Genomic DNA, 20,082 nt, shown 5'->3' on the forward strand with positions numbered 1-20,082 from the left:
AACGTATTTATTAATTTAAAACACTCCATAAAGATTAATTCATTTGTGGTTGATCACATAACTATTTGAGAGCTTTAGACTGCTCATAAATGAAACGTGGGATATTTAATCTTTATTATGCAAAAATGTACGGCATTGTTGCATTGAACTTATTCATCCCTTTGATGTTATAAAAACCAGGAGTGTAATTAATGTCTTTCCTTGCACTGTTTTTAATCAATGGAAACTTTTGACACTTTAACATTTTTATTTTCATGGAGTAAATAGGAATGTTTTAAGTTCTAAGAATGATAGGTTGACCATGAAAACTATGTTTACTTTCAGAGAGAACAGGAAATGAGAATGGGTGATATGGGTCCTCGTGGAGCAATAAACATGGGAGGTAGGGATCTGAAGGAAAAAGGCTTCTCTAATGTAAATTTTTTTTCTTTGGGACTGTACATATTACTCAAGCACTATTAAATAGTGACAACTGGTAAAAAAGGAGTAAGCAATATTAGGAAATAAAAAACCCCCAACATATATTTTGCTTTCAAGCAGCCTCTTTCCACCCCCCCCCCCTCCCCCAGCCCTGTATCTTTATTTTACTCCTTTAACTACATGACAAAAAAAAAATAAAAAAATGTGCAAGTTAAGAGAAACAAAAATTAGGGACAAGTGATGCTCTGGGAGTTATCTGCTACAAAAGAAGAATTTTATGTTAAAAAAATATTTGGTATTATTTTGGAGGGACTACCTATTTGAAGAAATTATGATTGTAATTGCATGTAAATGATGTAGAGGTCAAAACTGGCAACTTCTTCATATACTTGGTTTGGTAAATGAATAATGTGCTTGGTGTTCCACCAGTTTCCTCCAAGTCTCTTATTTGCAAATATTCTCTGTTAGCTTTTGCAACTTAAAATACTGTCACTGCTAAAATCTATTAGTGTGTAATCTACTACTAAAAACTAGTACTGTGTAATAGAAAAGTATAATAATTAGTGCTTGCTCCATGTATGCAAACTGGAACAGTTTGGAATTTACTTACCCAGAATATCTGCTTTTAAACAAGACTGAAACTTGAAATATTTCTTCAAAACCACCAAATCTAACTAAACTGTGTGAACTGTTAATCTATTGGAAGCTTCTTAATGGTAATTTAAAACAAATTAAGGTGGTAATTAAAAGAAAAGTAATAAAACTATTTTCCCATATATTTTAAAATCGAAAGTGCATACAAAACTCAGTAATTTCACTTGACCTTTTGAGTAATGTGAATTTATAGAGTAAGAAATCTGCTTCAGATTTTGAAACACGTTATTCACAATTTCCTTGCATTTATTGAGACACATTTGTAGCTGAAAAATAGCAATAGGCTTGTGCTTTCAGGGATGATGAAAATTATTTACAAATAATTCTGAAGAAGGACACAGTGAAATTATCTATAGATATTAAGCTGAAGCATAAATTGAGGCTTAGTTTCCTTATTTTATAGTTGTACTTCTGCATATGATTGCATCATACTTGAAAATTACATTTAATTAGAAGACCTAGTAAATATTGATGCTGTGTCAGTTGTCCAGATCCACAAAATACACTTTCTACATGGAGATTTAAAATGTTTATTTACTGCAGTTCTTAGTAGTGATGTTACCGGTCTTGCTAAGTTTTATATTACAACTTGATTTTAAACTTAATACTTTTAGAATAAATTGTGTCATCCAAAAAAAAAAAGTTATAGTAACACTGAACTGCTACTTTAAAATATCCATCACAAATAAGTGTAGCATTTATTTCTGCAGAGGCTGGATTTTATGTTCACTCATTATAGAGATTTGGGTTTTTTTCTAGTGTATTAACTCCATTAGTACAACCAAAATAATTGACCCCAGAACCTTACAGTAGACCTTTAAATAGAATTTTAGTTGTTGACAGTAGCATCCTTTCTTAATATTTCTGTTGGAATTGTAACTTTATTTTTTACTTAACCTTAACCTGTGCTATTAGTGACTTTTTATAAGGTGGGACAGAGGGAGCTGGAATATTTCCAATAACTGAAATACCTGAATTATAATTTTCTTAGAAAGCAGAGTACCTCTGTGACGGATTTAATAAGTGCTGACGTGCAGAACTGCTCATTTTTACAGCTTTCTGTGACAAACAAGTTCTGAGAGAAGTATGTATACCTCATCAGAGCAGTTAATTGGATCTTTAGTGCTAAGTTCAGCTTAAATATGGAAAAAAAAAGGTGGCTTTTTTGGGGAACTGTCTCAGCATTTATGAAGATTATTGACTTTCTTGTTGGTGCATTTCAGACATTTAGAGTGGACTTTTTTAGCCCTTCAGTTTGCAGAAAAGGACTTTTTTTCAGTGTCTGCATTGTAGCATGAACACTAATGACTGCTTTCCATCTGTTGCTGAACACGGTCCTGTAAATGAACTTCTCACATCAGTGCCCCACCAAAAAGAAAGGACAATCAAGTGGTTAGCTCTTAGGGTCTGCTTTGGAGATAGGAGGATTTTGGAGGACCTCTGAGTTACAGCTAACCTGTTTTAGTGGCCTCTTGCTGAAAGTATGCAGGGCCCCACTTTCTCCTTGCATTATACTCTGTAGTTTTGCTCCTTTCAAATCTGACTCTGCCTGAAGCAGGATCAGAATTCTAGAGGTTTGATAGTATGAGTTGCTGTCTGCCACCCTGGGTATCATTTGTATGATACGGAGCATGAGACTTTGTGGAAGTTGACAGTGAGCCTGTGAGTACCTGGCTCAGTTTAATTAGGCTGATAAGCAAACCAATAGCAAGTAATTAAGCATTTAGTTAATGACACTACTACATGCACTAGGTGCTGTTACCATCATGATAGTCCTGCAGAGTGCCTCTAGACTCTGAGAATAAAGGTTTCTCCTTATATTGGCAGTTTAGACTTCCTTTCCTTCTGTATCCAACTGAATGGATGACAGTAAAAAACTGCTTTAGACATATGCTACTGTAATTTTCTTGAATTGTAGCCCAGTCTTCTACCTGGTACATGAGCTGACAATGTGTATGGATTGGTAAGAAGCATCCAACATGAGTGTACCTTTGTTTTGACTTAATGTTATAGGGAGAGGTCTAGGAGTTACTTCATTACTAAGCTCAAAGACTTCTTTTCAAAATTATAGAATTTCTGTCACTTGTAGTAAACCTGTTTAGCACTCTCATGTGCTACTATGTAGCATGCATTGTTTTTGCTAAGGAGTTTGTGATTGGCCTAATGTATATATGATCAAAACCAAGTCTTCAATTTTAGCAGCAATATCTTGAATGCCATGGTTTCACTGGCTGCTGTGACATGGTGTTCTCAAGGCAAATAACTGAGATGTAATTGTGCATGCCTGCAGATAGTCTCACAGTACTGTATCTGTGCGAAGTGGGCTCCTTTGAATGATGTATATTTATATATTCATTATTAAAAAAGTGCAGTTGTGGTGAGAAGTGAGAGGGTTTATCTTTAAAATAGAAACAACAGGCTTATTAGTCTAGTAACATGTCAGATTTCTTTGTGTTATGAAAGTATATTCTTAAAGTGTACACTAAATGACAAAGGTATGCTTTCTTCCATTATCAAAATTTGGATGCATAGTTTTTGCTGAAGAGGATGGATTTTTGTGGGGAATGGGAGGAATGCATCACCACCAGCCTTGAAGTTGATATTTCATAATAGTAAGGTGTGGGGTAGATAATCAGACTGTTTTCTCAAAGCAACACACGAAATTACTATGAGGGCATTTTTACCTATGTGTTCAGTACGTTATTGAGTACTGCAGAGTGATGCTTCTTAGTGTAATATTACAGCTAAATTATCTCCTCAGAATATGTTTTCAGGATTTTCTTTTACCTCTTTTGTTCAGACATTTGGAGGAGATTGTTGTGTCATTTCTAGTTCTAACAAAACTACTTAGTTTTCTGGTACTTATACCATAAGAAATTACAACTAAATGCAAGATTTTATTTATTCCATATTGCAAATAATTTATTATGAAGTTGAGTACCAATTCTGCTATTGCTGTTAGACTGTAGACTAATCTACTGTACATTATATCAATTAACATACTACTGGTAAAAGACTTCTTGCAAATGTACATTTTATCTGTTAAGATCCCTAAAGGGCCAAGTTGTCTTACAGCTGCCAATATCTGTAAAATCACTTGAGATTTTTGCAAATTTGTGGTGTGCATACTCTATATAGATGCAATATGAACATTTTCGTTCCTGCACAGAAACTCTACAGCTATATTTAGCTGTAAAGACTGGGATTTTCAATTACATGAGGCAAATTATGTAATTCAGAATACTAGAGATTATTTAAAATCTGTTTAAAAGCAGATGATTGAGATAAATGTACAGTCTCAAAGAACATTTTTTCAAGTATTTGAAGTCTTGTACATTTGGCTTTTTAAATATTGTAAATTGTTTGTTTGTTCTTGTAAAATTAAGATAGGACAGCTCTAAGTATAGATTGTTTTGCATAGATGCGTTTAGCCCAGCACCTGCTGGTAACCAAGGCCCTCCTCCAATGATGGGTATGAATATGAACAACAGAGGAACTTTACCTGGCCCTGCAATGGGTCCTGGTCCTTCCATGGGACCAGAAGGAGCTGCAAATATGGGAACACCAATGATGCCAGATAATGGAACAGTGGTAATGTATCACAAATTTAATTCTTTTGAATAGCTGTCATGTCTCATGGCCCATTCTTCTTACCAAAGGTATTTTCACGCTGAGTAAGTATGTGTTCCATGTTTTGGATCTGTTAAAAGTAATTGATAAAACAAACCTTTTCATGCAAATAATTTGCAACCCAAAAGAGAAATATTTTTTTGATATTACTGTGAAAATCCTACATCCCTTAGGAATGAAAATCTCTAAATTTAGACTTCTGCTGTTCTTTAGTAAAACTAAATCCTCTGATTTAGCTTGTTGGGGTCTTTGATGAACAGTTAAATGTTGGAAGATGCAAAGTGTGAAGATATCTTTGTGTAAACTATTTAATTTTTAAAAGCAACTTTAGTGTTCTTTGTATTTCTTTTCTAACACTGTTAAACGCATGAGATTGACAGTAGTTGTGCCACTTAGAAAATCAGTAGCCAACAGGTATTGGTAACTGTTATATCAATACAGGAAAGATAATACTGCCCAGTTGCCACGGTCATAGGGGAATGTCTTTTATGTCTGGGATTTTTAATCAAGAGCAAATAGGCCATTGGGATGCAGTTAAAGCATTAGCCATTCCTGCTTTATTCTCATAGCCAGTCACTTTTCCTAGCTGTAATGTCTTATGTAGAGAAACAACTATATAATTTGAAATCTGACTTTTACGTATTTTTTCAGTACTCTTCTGTTACTAGATTAGTGGTGGTGTGATATAAAGGAATATATAATCTTAACAGTTATTCTGTTACAGTTTTTTGGAACACAGAAGCATTTTGTAGCTGTGTTTTTTTAGATATACTTTCTCAACAGTATCTGTCTGTGATTGAGCCATCTGTATAATGAAGTTAAAACAAAATCCTTTGTTCCATAGAAGAAAAGGAGGTCTCAGTTTTGTACAAAATGGACTGTGGGTCTGGTCTTTACCAGGTAAAAATGAGAGGTCTTATTTCACATCACAGGAGCCAGCTTATTTTATCAGTTGTGTCATTTTTCACAAAGTGGGGAGGATGCTATTTACAAAATACTGAATTGGGAAATTTTTGCTGGAGACCACTGTATTACTGGTCACATTGAGAACCTTCTCTTGTGGTAATATAGACACTGAAAAAAAGATGTGCGGAAAAGAACGTGGTATCATAAATCACAGTATCTAACCTAAACTGTTGTTTTTCTACAAAAAGTCATTCCAGGTATGGAAATGTAGGAAATATACTGACACTTCAAAATGCATGTTTCAAAAAAAATTATTTTTCCTTTCATTTTCTTATGCATGCTTCCGAAAGACAAATTAGATTTTAGTTTTTTCTTCGTTTTGGTCTTTGAAGGTTTTTAACTTGGGAGGTCAGGCCCCTACAGAAAGGCATAGCTTTATTGTATTATTGCTGTTGTTAGAAAGATACTTTAAAGATCCTTTGAAGGCTGTCTACTAGAACACTGTAGCAGTTTTTTTTTCCACTGAGGGAAATTAAGAATGTGCTTTATAAATTACAAATTTAATGTTTTTAATTGGATCTTTTTCTGAAGTCTTGAAGGCAAAATTATAGCAATCTCCCTTTTGTTTCACTGAAGTCTTTTGAAACCTGAATTGTCTTTGAACATAACATTTTAAAGGTAGCTTCCCCCACTTACTAATGTAGGTAGTTAATTACAGCAGTTTTCTTGATAGCTGGAAAGAGGGGTCCTTATTGGAAAGAGGACTTGACTTTTTGTCCAAAAGTCTAATGGTAACAGTGGTCAGGAGTATGTGGTAACTTAGTTGCTGAAATTCATATCCATTGCTAACATGCTGGCATGCATTAAGATAAATTTAAAACAGTTTTTACCCAGTGCTACAGATTTAAAGGTGCTTTAGCTCAGTAATAGATCTTTATGCACCTCTTGAAGTAACCTTTTTCATATATAATGTTGCACTTGAAATAATGCACATATGTACAGCCATGATTTAGGTTGCATGTACTTCTATCTATATAGATAAAATGCTGGGGTTTTAGTTATCTATACACACATACATACATACATATATATATATATATACACACATACACATATATATGAATTAGCAGACTCCAGAGCTGCTGAGCTCTACTACTGTTACTGGAGTTAAACTTTCAGAAGAATTCTTTTCTGATTCAGGCATAAGTGCTGGTCTTAAATGTCCTTATTGAACTCTGAATACCTGGGGATTTGATGTAGATCTCTGTACAGAAGGAATTTCTTCTGAAAGCATAACTGTCCTTAACTGGTGAATGATGAGTTATGAGTTACACATATGACTGTACCATGTCTATGCCTTTAATGGTTTATATGGAGTTTAAATTTCTCTATGTGGGGTTCTGTTTTTAAACACTTGCATAAATACTGAACTGTAAGTGCTCAGATGGATGTATTTTGCTTAGAAACTAAGCAAATAAATCTGTATAAAGATATATACCTTTATTAATATTAAGAATAGAAGCTAAGAAAAGTAAGTATGGAATACTAATTGGATTTTTGTCTCACACTGATATTTCAGAATGAGCCGTAGTTATGTACAGAGTTTCGTATAAACTAGGAAAAGTTCAAAAATTACGCATTTCCTCACTAATGTAGTTTTGTTTGGACAGAATTTCAGAATTGTAAAAGCCTTAACTAAAAATCTCTTCAGTCCTTGAAAGTATTTTAAAGATCTCTTAAGTAATACAGAAGGCTAACTGCAGGTAGCGTGGACTTGAAATATCCATAGGTATGTGGGTATAGAAGTCTTAAGGCTATTAAAACAATAAATGCTGTTTCTAGAAATAAAAAGCTCCTCCCATCCTAGTTTGACAATGTTTCTCTAATTTATTTAAGGGAGAAGCATTGTAGTTGGTATGTAAGGCACAATAGGGCTCAGATATAAAAATGTTTGCTGTCTCCTCTTTTACATAGAGAATATGTATTGCTTCAGATGTACCTGTAAGGATGAAGTTACATTCAGCACCAGAGTCGGTCTTAAGTATTGTTTTTAATTTTTAATTTACCTTACAAAGTTGGAGCATTACATTAGCACTCTTTAATTTCCAGCTCTTTTTCCGTAATAACTAATTGAATTGCTCCTTTCTTCCTTCTATGTGTGATCCTGATTCTGCTGGACTATCTGCTGAACTCCATGACAACATCACTTGTGGTTTTTGTTGTAACTCACATTTGGCATGTTCCAAATGGACTTGTGCTAGCATAATGAGAGATTCCCTCAAGGAGGCCCATCCCAGATGGGTTCACCTCTGGTTAGTAGAACGGGCTCTGAAACTCCTCAGCCGCCAATGAGTGGTGTAGGTGCCGTGAGTGGTGGACCTGGTGGCTTTGGTAGAGGAAATCCAGGGGGCAACTTTGAAGGACCTAACAAGCGTCGCAGATACTAAATCTTAATTCATTCCTTACTGTTTTAGAAATTCCAGTACAATTATACAGTGATATGCCTTTATAATTTTAGCTGTTATCTGGAAACGGTTCTATTGTTATTGTAGTCTTTAAAACAGTTTCTTTTGTAAAACTTTTTTTGTATTCAGTCATAGGCTTTGTAGCATAGAGCAGAAATGATGCGGATCATTATGTAAGGCAATGTGTTTGTGACTCTAGCAAAATGCAATGTGTGACTATGCTGTAAAACGTGCGGTTATCTGATTACAATAAAACAAAAATCACTGGAAAGGATTTTGGGAATGTTATTACTAATACTGAGTAAGAATAATTTTATGCTTAATTATAAGTGGCATAATTTTCATTTTTATGTAGTTTCTACTATGTGTCAAGAAAGTTCCACTCTTAATAGTGTTTAGCTGAACTGCATGGTGCAGTACATACTGTGAAAAACTTAAAATACAACTGCTTTTATTTTGACTTTCAAAGAGCGTAAAATTTTATACAAAGTGTTCTCCAAGATGCTGTGTCCTTGCATCTCAATCCACCATTGCAAACTTAAGTCACAGTAGGCTTATCAACAGAGATTATCTGTCAGACAAATTATTAGAAAATTTAACTTGGGGAGGGAAAAAAACCAACTTTGGAAAGGAATTTCTATGTATGCTATATTCATAACAGTATGAGTGAATTTACCTAAACCATATTTATGGAGGAGAAAATTGCTTGCAACATCTGTGTGTTCTGCTGATGGTTAAAGCATCTCCCACTGCAAGGAAGGAGACATTTCTGCCTGCTGGTCGAAAGCTTTCCTCTGTGTTTGCACATCATTATTAATAAGTATACATTTTCCCTAGTGGTTGGTTTGAATAAAAACATGTCTGTTATCAGTGTGTAACTGTTTAATTAGGAAACAAATACATGTTTTCCAGTGAAAATAAGTGTTCACTTGTAGTTGAATAATATGCATTTAGAAGGATTGCACGTGAGTATTCTTCAAAAAGGTTACAGAACAATGAATTTGGAAAATGCCCATTTACAGCACAACTCAGGGTAAATTTGCTGATTGAGTTTTAAGATAAAACTGGTAGTAAAGCTATTGGGAAGCTTATTATGATTTTGTTTAGTCAGTCTTGGAAGATGATGGAAAAGACCTATTGGTTCTATTCCTGTAATGGCAAATAAGTAGGGACTGGTTGGTTACAATTCCTCTTTTTCCTGTGCAAAATAGTTGTAAAATAGTGCTGTTCTTCTTTATCAGTTTACATACATTTTCAGATGTAGATATAACTAAATTTTATCTGCATGAATTGTGATGCTATATTGGTTAAAAACTGATTTGAAATAACCTGGTGCCCTAATAACATCCAGATGGTATATACATAGCTCGGCATGGGATGAAAGCAGCAGAGAGGGCTTGTGTGTTACTTGTTAATGTGGAGGTGATTGGCTTGGTGGATTGAATTTTGAGCAAATGGTTAACAAGAAAATTGCAATATTGCTGGCATTTTGGAAATACACTGTTACTTAAATTGCCTGTGTTATAAGGGTTAAGATACTGTTTTCATACAAATCACGAGTTACCTTAGTGTATCTAAGTATGTAGGTCCTCACTTGTGGCATCTCTACCTGCTAAGCATTTTCCTTTAGGTTGTCTTTAATGTTGCCATTTTTTGCTTGAGTTAATGCGTGCCACACTTTATAATACAATATTGAGTTTCCTTTAGTCTGGAATACTCTTTCCCCTTGGTATATGTATCACATTATAGCACTCATTCTTAAAGTAAACATCAATCAAACTGAAAATGGTTTTCCTTTACACACGTGTCCTAAACCTCAAGATTTGGGAAAATTACTGTTTTTTTCACTGCTTTTAACTAGTGTTTGCATATGGCAACTAGTTAAGCTCTCTGCTCTAGTGTCCTTTATGCAGTTGAAAATGCAATTTACATTGGTATCTAGTAAGGTATCCAAATATGAGGTTACTTTTTTCTAATATTTTCTGCCCTTGTACATGACTTTTTTTAGGGGATTGAGGAAGTACTGGTGTGAATTGGTAGTTCTCAACTGTAAAGCCGTACAGGGAACATGTTTTAAATACAAATTAAACTAGATTCAAAAGATTGGTTCGTCTTCTTCAGAGGAATAGGCTGTGTTGTTCAGGCCTTTTAGGTAGCTCCTGTATATTTGTTTAGCTATGTAAACCCTCCTCCTTGTAGTGTCTGAGTATGTTTCAGAAGAACATTACATATACTGAATCTACAGAAGTCATTCATACTTTCCATACCAGCTTCATGCTTTTTTAAGTGCATATTCGTTTCACTGTATTTTTGGTAGCAAGTGGAGGTATGCGTGTATTTGAAAGTTATTGTAGATTTTATTTAACATTAGTGATTGTCATTCCACAGTTTTGACCTGCCCTTCCTGTAATCCTCTGACTTGGATGGCTCTGCTGCATAGTAGCAGTGGATTTGTCAGCTGTCCATACTGCAGAAAATAATTTAATCTATTTTTAAATGTCCATGAACCAAGTCCTAACAAATAAATACTGAAATATATTTTTGGGCAGATTTTAAGGAGTTAATGAAGAATGCCTTTTGTAGCTGATGACATGCTGCTAAGTTCAGCTCTTAAAAGTTTTATTTGGGCTTCTTGGCTCAAGTCTAAAGGCAGTGCTTCTCATTCTGCCTAATGTGGTAGTAAGTAACTGATCTAGCTATACAATAAACACCTAATTTTGTTAAAAAAGGAATAGTCCCAAATTGTTTCTTAAAAATGTGTAGATGTGGCCAACCAGTGTTTGCCTGAAGGTTCTGCCCTTCTGCTAAAATGATTAATTTTTCTTGATCCTCATCTGGTGAAGCAGTTTATCATTTTAACTGTGTACACATGTAATCAAATTTTTAACTACATTTGCACTATTTGACTGGAAAGCACAGTGAAGTCCTGACACTCTGCTATATGCTATGCTGAAACAAATAGGCTTGGAATATATGTGAATCTGCCTACTACAATGCACTTACTTTTGTAATGTACGTACTGAGCTTTTACATTATTCAGGAAGTTTCATATTCCTAAAATGCCTAATTTTCCTGTGAGATGCAATTTTGGTATTTAAGGATAACAAAGCTTTAGTACTCCATTTAAGTTCTGACCAATATGCTCATTAGATGAAGCACACTGATATCTTGGGAATCTTCATGGCGATTCTAATATACTTTACTGTAATTATTTCCCAAGAAAATTGTGATCTACTGTGGATTACCTAGAAAGAAGATTCCTGGTGTGCAGTTGTTTTATTTGTTATCCACATTTTTTATGCAGTTGTACATAAAGATATAATAAACTGAAGATTCTTACTAGAACAAAATTTAAAAGAGATGTCAAGAAGACAGTATGAACTAAATACTTAATTTTAAGCATAAACCAGTAAGATTTTATAATATGCATTCTTTGAGGAGCATTTGATATAAAGTATGCTGCTACATTCACCAAATTAATTTCCCTTTTTTCCACTTTTTATTTCAGATATACAATAGTTTGTAATTACAAATACTTTGAAAGGTACTAAACACAAACACAGTGACATTTATGAACTGTGTCTTGCTAAACAGTTATAATCTACCTTGAGATAACTTGGGTCAAAAATGCTGAAACAACCAATCTAAAGGTAGATTCTCACATGAAAACCAAAACCCTGTATGCCTTTTTGGAGGGATAAAATATGCTTGGAGGCGAGATGCAATTAATTAACTGGTATGCTCTGGTGGCATGAAGTTCATTTTAGTTAATGTTGCAGAAACAAAATTTTTGCATACTTCCTAATTTATCTATTTTTATAAGAAGTTGGATCATAATTTTCCCTTCCTAAGTCAAACTTAAGTGTAATTGAACTACTAAAATATCACAGGAGTCAGGGTAGCAACTAGAGGCAGTTTATGTTGGACCACAGATGTGAAGGCATTCTAAATCTCATTCCCAAGACTTGGAAGTGTTGCATATCCATGGGGAGTTTTAGTCTGCATGCAGCATCTTTTGTTAGCTTGTGCTTGTGGCCAGGAATGGGGGACTTCAGAGAGCGCATACTTCCAATGCAATCTTAATTGTCTTCTCAGGAGCCCTCAAATTATTAACACAATAATAATAATTATTAACATAGATAACAGCACTGTGCTGTTATTAAGATGCTTGGAGTTTGTTGCTTTCCATGGGCTGTTAACTCACTCCTAGCATGAGGGAATATCAGTCCAAACTTTCCTGACTCATCAGTGGTAAGGAGGGAATAAGTGTGGCCTATGAGAAATGCAAATCCAGTACTTTAGATTATTGGCTACTCAGTGCTAGTTTGGTGGCAAATGTTGAACTGTAGTAACCTGGAAGCATTTGCTTTCTTAAAAATTCACTTACTGAAATGTAAGAACTTAGTAACAATAAAAGGATTGACTAAAAATTTGGAATACCTACTGTCAAATATAATTTTATGTTACCTTTTGTTACATTTCCAGATATACTGTAAAGTAGTTTTAGCAATCTCAATAGTTTAGTGTGTTTTGTTGATAGTTTTGGGTGCCTTCCCAAAAAGTATTTTAAAAATCATAGTTGTAGGCATTTCAGGTGTGTTTCCACAGTAATTCATGAAATACTGAAGCTAATTATAAAATTGTCTAAAATGTTACATGTAGAATAAATAAACTGAACATGACATTTTCATGAAAACAGTACTTTTGTGTTTTTAAATGCATGGGAACAAACCCTCAATGTGTTAATTTTCAGTGGAATAGATTTTAATAGGTCTTTTCCATCTTGAACTTCCTTAAGATAATATTAAAGTTAATATAATTGAAATTTGGAGGCATCCTTATTAATGATCTTAGCCTCACTTTTAAAAGCAGTGAGAGACGTTTCTTCTATTTGGAACAGCAACCCTTTTTTCCTAGTTAAGGGAGCTATTCAGAAAACCATTCAGAGATAAGCACAGCAGACTTACAGGTAAAACTATTAAAAAGACCCTCTGCTCTAATGTAATTATTATTATACACAAAAATCACATTGAAAGAAAAAAAGCAACTTTGTAAATGTGGGTAAAAACTCAAGTGATTTATATGTTGTCCCTTGAGTGGAGAATAAAATACTCATAATAACAGGTATGAGAGTCAAAATGAATTGGACTGTGTTATTACATACACATGTGGATAAGGTTTTTCCATTTGTTTAGGTAAATGATTTGTTTAGAGCTTCCATTGTTCCTAGATTTACTAGTGTGCTTTTATGTCTCAATTTCTGTAGAGTAAAGCATAGCTGTATAATTTGATTGATTTTACATGCTAATTGTATGCGGGATATTAAGTGCTTGACTTAAAAGAATTGCAGTGAGAATAAAGATACTGTTCTTGACTTTAAGTAAAAACTGCGTAGATCCTTGAACAGGAATAAGTGTGGAGGGTCCTGTATGTAAATTGAACAAAAAATGGGAGAGAGGGAATAAAGTAACGTAATAAAAGTGAGAAAAGTGTGGTTTAATTTTATATCTACAGCAGATTCACAAATATAACTTAGTCTTGTTCTACATGAAAGCCACAAACCAACTACTTTTTAAGAGAAGAGGTGGAAATACCAGTTACCTTCATGTATGGGATTTTTTTAACTAAATTTAGTTTTGTGCAGATGGCCAAGGAATAGCAGAAAAACTGAAATGAATTTATGTTCTAAAAATATTTTTAAATTCTTGGGTTGTAGGGTGGGGTTCACTGCAGTTGGATATATCTCTTCTGTGTTGTTTTTTTGAAGTTGATGTGTTGGACTTCATTTTTGTGGCTGAATATACAGCAACTGTATACAGCGTACACACACCATGTAAGTATGTAACAGCTGATTTTAAGGTTGCTAGCCTCTCATCAAACCAGTGAGAATCCAGTCTTAAACCTGAGTGCATCATAGACAGAGAAGCACCAAACAGAAGACCATGGTAAAGGAAAATGAAATCATACATATATGTTAGTAGTACTGGGCTGGGATTAAAGCATTTCCATTAATTTTTTGCCTTAATTCACTGTAATCAAATTTTTTGTGTGTGACAGGGAAACTAATTTTATAAGTTAAAGAAAGAAAGAAAATAAAACCCCAACAAAACACCTCTCCCAAAGAAATCCCCAAACCCTAAATAACTCAGTGTACAACCCAACCCCAAGCAAAATGTGTTTTCCCACCTTAAATAAAAAGGTATACTTAAGCAAGGTGGAAGAGAAGATAAATCTAAAAATACATAAAAACCAAAAGAGTTTACTGTAATTCTTTTTGCATCTGTTAGCTCTTGATGTTCTGGTAATTTTAAAGTGTTGCTTTTTTTAAAAAAAAAAAAAAAAGTTCAATTACTGTTCATTATTTGTTATAAAAGGATTTATTCTACTAAATTTATTTATTGTTAGTAAGTTTTCAATATGTCTATATAGTGTAAAATTGCGTGAAAAACCACTGCATAACCAGCTATTGCAATGCTGTAGAACACAGTCTTTGAACTGCTAGCTGAATTGATCTTCCAGGCTGCTTACAAATGTTTTAAATATTTGTATGCTAATGGGAATTTGAAATATTTCTGTGTATATTTAAAATAATCCGTACATGCCTTACTGCAGATACAAATAGCCTTTTGCCCTCCTCGCTGCTTGGTCCTGCTTCCTCTGTATCCCCAGGCAGTGAGCAGGAGACCCAGGTAAAGGCAGGTAAAGGAGACTGTGAGAATTATTGATTCTGCTCATTTCAGTGTGGAAGGAAAGAAGAGCAAGAAGGGGCAGTAGAACAAGACTCTTCATAGCTGGGCATACGTAGGGTAACCTGCAGACACAGAAGGTAGTTTAGTAAGTGTTCTCATTAAGTGACTTTGGAAGAAATACATAGCCTAGAACAAATGGGTAAGAAGTGTGTTGAGGGCTTTAGATGTCTGAATAACGTGGTGGTGGTGGTTTACATTCTTGGTGATAGCTGGGCCACAAGGGCAAGTATTTCAAGCAGAAGAAAAAAATGTCCATTAAAATGTTGAGCCAATTTTATGTGAGCTTGATCTGTCTTTTCACTTTCTAGAGTTACCAAGAAGGTTACATGCAAGCCAGTAAAAAAATGGAAAATAGTGTTCTTTGCGATTTCTCCAGGAGAGATGATATACACAGTTGCTTTAAAAAGAAGCAATACTATTCACATGTACTTTTTGTTGGAAGAAAATATATAAACTGCCATTACAAAGATGGGAAATACTGTCTTTTAAAATGCTAACATTCTTCATTCTTTGATATGATAGTGCTGTGTTGTTCCATATATTATGTTCTGCTTTTAAGGGAGAGAGCATGTGAAAGGTAAGCCGCAGCTGCAGTTTTGATCAACTTCAACTAAAAAGCTTTTCCCAGATGACACACCTGTAATAATGAAATAGTAGTTCAGTTCTGTTTCAGTGTGGAACATTGTGTTTCTAGAACTTACAGCATTGTACCAGTTCCACATCTGACATTTTCAGAACCAGAGCTGTGTCAAATCACACAAATAAAGTTTTTGCCTTAGTGTATAAAGAGTGCAATTACTGCAATTCAAAACTGAATGTTCAAGAGTTTTGAAAGAGAATTTATGGAAGAATTGTCATCTATTGAATTGCTGGTTTAAAAGTGAAAATTGTCAACTTTGCAGCAGGGATGGCTGTACTTCTAAAATTATTTGTGTAGGTTTTGTAATAACTTAATGCATGTTTGACATTTTTCTTGCATCACACTCGTGTAGTTTCATATATTATTCACACTGATGAATACAACTGTCTGTAGATGGGGGATACCAGAGCATTTGTTTAGTATTATGTAACTTGTTTAGGAGTGTTTTTCGTTGATAAGCTTGTTTTCTGTCTTGTGTTTACTCTGGATGTTCTGAGCAAAATACACTGTTTCTACTTTATGTGGGGAAAAAGTAGCAAGTAATGAAAAAGTAGTTATTAGGAAAGTAAATGGAAGTCCTGGATGCTTTTTGGTGTTTCTAAAATGACAGCTGACTCAGGAGAATAAAATCACTTGGTATACTTTCTACATGATTATTCTAGACTTCTTCCTGCTTACAGCACGCTTAAGGATCATTATTCAAGGTTAAAAACAAAATGTTTAATTTCTGTCTGGTTTTAATCCTAAGCGTGTTTACAAGACAGTAAATTAAACACAAACGTCTTGATGCTTGCTCTGAATAGTACTCTTTAACTCCCCAAGTTGTATTAAACAAAAATAATTTTAGTTTCATAGTTTTTAAATACGGAATTAGCCAGTCCCCTGGGGGTGTGGTGGAGTGGAGGAAGCACAGATTTGTGGAGAAATCATACTCTTGTTTTCAGCTGCACTATGTTTGTGGGCATGCATTTTTTACTTTTTACACGGGGCCCATTTGTTACAAATATGTAAAAAGATATATCATCAATTGTATTTCATCCAGTTATTAGTTCATTGCTACATTGTAAAAATAGAATTGCTTAGTTCAGGCACATTCACTTTACTGGAGTTCATGGCACATAGTATAAATATCAGAAATAGGGTAATTCAGGTGTTGGTAGCAGCTGATGATATGTTGTTGTGCCTTTAAGCCTGGTTGGATAAAAGCTGATACATATTGAGCATAACAATGTCTTAAAACTCGGTGCCCAGAACTGTGGTGCTGCACTTGCATTTCTGCCTTATTACTGTGGTAATCACAAAAACACTCACAGATTTGAAAGTGTTCATCTAGATATATGGAGGAGGATAAAGGATTGATTATTGTATGTTGCTTGGTTTTGAGGTCTTGTGTATTGTAGAATTTTTTTATATGATCGCTTAAAAATATGTTTTTTTAAAAACTGTCTTGTATATTTAAAACTTCAGTGTGAAGGAAGCCAAATGGTGTATCTTTAAAGAATGTGGGAAAATTACTTTACTAGAGGTATTAATTGAGCTCTAAATAATTGACTGATTTGACACTGATGTTTTGGTGTCTTAACTCGAACCGTACACTACAATTATATAGAAAATTGTGCAAGCTTCTGCCAAGTTTTAGAAGCAATGTGGGGATGTAAGACGTACTGACGGTAGGACTGGGCCAAATCATTCGTATTTGACGCTTGTTACTGGCCTGCTCTGATTATCCTAATCAATTCATTTTAGCATTTTGTTTCCTTTTCTGTACTCCAGGTTTTCTTTTGTTGTAAAAGGCTTTACGTTTTCCTCATGATGTGGAAGATAAGAGCTGTATGAAACTTTATTTGGGGGTTCTAACATTAAACTTGATGGAAGTGGTTTAAAGCAATGGAAAGATGTCAGATGCACAGTAAAAACCAGTTATTTCTATGATTTGATAAGCTGTTACATACCTCTTCATATGTGTTTTGTTAGTGTATATCATGTATGTATTCTTAACCTGTTGTGCCTTTAAAAAGGGGGGCAAAAAATTTTGTTCTGGATTAATGTAATTTCATTGTTTCTCCTTTCTGTAGTTAAGCAATAATGAAGTGACAGAATGTACGTGAGAACTTAATAGATAGTTACCCTTCCTGAACTCACAGATGTGTGCAAATACTAATACAGAAAAGTAAAAGTAGATAAGTGCTTATCATGGATTTACAGATGAGGGAGATACTATTGTGGAAAAGCAGGAAAATGTGGTTTTACCTCATCTTTGACTTTGCAGCTTTTTAATAATTTGGGAACTACCATAGAATTACAACCCCCAAATACAACTCTTATAAACTTAATCTAAAATTCTTAAATGTTGTTTCACAGTTCTGCTATAAACGAAACTAGTTCAGTGTAAACATTCAAATAAAATACATGCTTTAATGGAACAAGTAATTCTGAAAGCCTGTGTTTTATTAAGATAAGAAGAGTGGGAGGTTAGGTGTATTTTCTTGTATCTTTACTTTTTGACTAACCTTAAAGGAATAGAGGTGAAATTAATGAGATGCATGGAAAGGCTAAATATACAGGACAAAATTTCCTGGGAAAGGACTGAAGTTCAAATATGTGTAGTTTAAGTACCAGTGCTTCCAGTAGAGGATTTCTGTCACAAGTTTAGAGAGCTCCTCCTTAGAAACAGGGAATGCCAAATCTGGTCCTGCTCTTATGGCAGGAAAATGTCATCTTTGCCTTGATTGTGACAAACCAAGGATTATCACGATTTAAATTTATGAAGAACATCGTTATCTTGTCACAGTGATGAATTTGAATGGCTGAAGAGTCAGCATCTTAAGTAAGTTTGTCTGATGAGCTGGTATATGTACAGCTGCACGATTGTCACAGCTTTCCCAGGACTTGGAATGTGGTAGTGCCTTTGGTTGTTTCAGCAGTTGCTTCATGTGCCTCAGTTAATGAAATTCATTTGGTTGCACAGGTGCTTTTCAAAGTCATATTTTCTGCTTAGCAAATTCTCTTGGGTAGTGACAGCCAGCGCAGTTGTGGGTTGAGAGTTGTGTCATCATGGGGTGCTTAAACCAGCATTTGCTCCTATCAGCTGCAGTTGGCTTAGTTTATACCTGTTCGGCCATTACAGTGCACTTCCAAATATTATTTTTCATTAATGAAAGTTGTGTTCTCAATGAGGTATTGATCTGAGCAAGTTTGAGTAGAAACTTAAGAAAATATAAACTTACAGTTGTAAGAAATTACAAAGTTACATTTGTACTGTCAGTGAGGCAAATTCCTTTAATAATTCCAGGTGTGTTACAGAAAATTTTGTATCTTGGATGGTTCTTAATCCCTGTGTTTGTAATAAAGGTACTTGGATTTTGTTCTACCTCTCTTTTCTGAGGTTCATCTTTAAACTGTTTGGACATCTGCATTTATTTTAGCTTTCACATCATGATGTAAACTAGAGTCCTTCAAACTTTATGCATAAATATACCCTGTCAGGGCATACTCATCAGATCAGATGCAAGATGTTGATCAGAGACAAGATTTTGCAGAGTCAAAAAAGTAAGTGTGTAAGTTGTTAAATAAGATGTAAGTAAGTGTGTAAGTTGTTAAATAAGATGGAAGTAAAGTTATGAGAAGACCAGAACAAGATTGAGCAGAATAGGAGAGCAAACTGCTCTGAAGGTGGTCTGTAAAAAGCAGTGCGAAAGAATCTGATGACGAGTACATGTTCTGTTAATTGTTCAAAGAAATGGATGCATCAGGATATAGAACTCAGTTTGAAATGCAGACTTCTTTGGAGAAGCTTCTGCTTGCTTAAGTGGAGTTTCTTTTTCAATACATTGCAAGTAATGTTTGTAGTGTATTAGAATGGATGTTTTTTACTTGTATGCATCAAAAGTCACAATCAAGTAACTGAAGTAAGAGCTTTTATGTTTTAGTCTGTGTAACCATTTTCTCATTAATGTGTTGATATTTACAAACTTGGCACCTGAGATAATTTTGATGGCTTATTTATAAATCGGTATTTTTAATGTGAGAATTATAGTGCAAGCTGGCATCTTGAAATCTAAACGAGCTATGATGAAAAACAGTACCAACAGTCAGTCTCTTTGATTAGAAATATTTAGTTTTGAATATGATGCCAAGTTACTGCCTTTGTATGTAAGATGATATCAAAAGGGAGTTCCTCACTTCTCACATTGTGTTATTGGCCTAGTCCTGTGCGAAGGAGTGTCATCATTGAGGCGTTTACTTTGCTCTCAATTGAAGAATATGGTAACCAGCTGGAGTGACTATATGGGGGGGTATATGGTGGAATGGTTAATACTATTCTTAACACTCACTGAGATGCCTGATCTGTTATTCAGACTTGAAGTTATTTCTAGTACAGTGCTTTTCAGTCCTCTTTGCCACATGTTAGTAGGTGTTCGCTTTGCTTTACATATGACAGCTGAGCTCAAAGCTTTTCTAAAATGTTTTATATTTTAGAATATTAACTTAGAAAGCTATTTCACTTTGGGTAGGAAGAATAGCTTTATCTTGCAAATAATAGTGACTTCTACTAAAATTAGGAATGCTGTACATAAAATTTACTGCATTCTATGGTACTATAAAGCTGAAATAAATC

The 20,082-nt window shown here is 34.4% G+C and overlaps 1 protein-coding gene across 4 annotated transcripts in view; it reads left to right on the top strand.

Moving 5' to 3' along the window:
- The window catches only part of PSPC1 (paraspeckle component 1), a 55,918-nt gene that overhangs the window by 26,724 nt on the left and 9,112 nt on the right, over positions 1-20,082 (top strand). For 2 of the 4 annotated variants that reach the window (XR_003961034.4, XR_001122654.5), the window contains exons 7-8: positions 325-382; positions 4,496-4,665. The exons of 1 other annotated variant lie outside the window; for it this stretch is intronic. Coding sequence is in view for 1 of the 3 variants with exons in the window: in XM_002190786.6 (XP_002190822.2) it covers positions 325-382; positions 4,496-4,665; positions 7,872-8,057 (414 nt within the window). In the remaining 2 variants the exon portion in view is untranslated. Of the gene's footprint in view, positions 1-324; positions 383-4,495; positions 4,666-7,871; positions 13,565-20,082 lie in introns of those variants that run through there. One more of the 4 variants, XM_002190786.6, reaches the window with a different exon arrangement.

Source organism: Taeniopygia guttata, chromosome 1, assembly GCF_048771995.1.
Source record: "Taeniopygia guttata chromosome 1, bTaeGut7.mat, whole genome shotgun sequence".
Classification (NCBI taxonomy): domain Eukaryota; kingdom Metazoa; phylum Chordata; class Aves; order Passeriformes; family Estrildidae; genus Taeniopygia; species Taeniopygia guttata.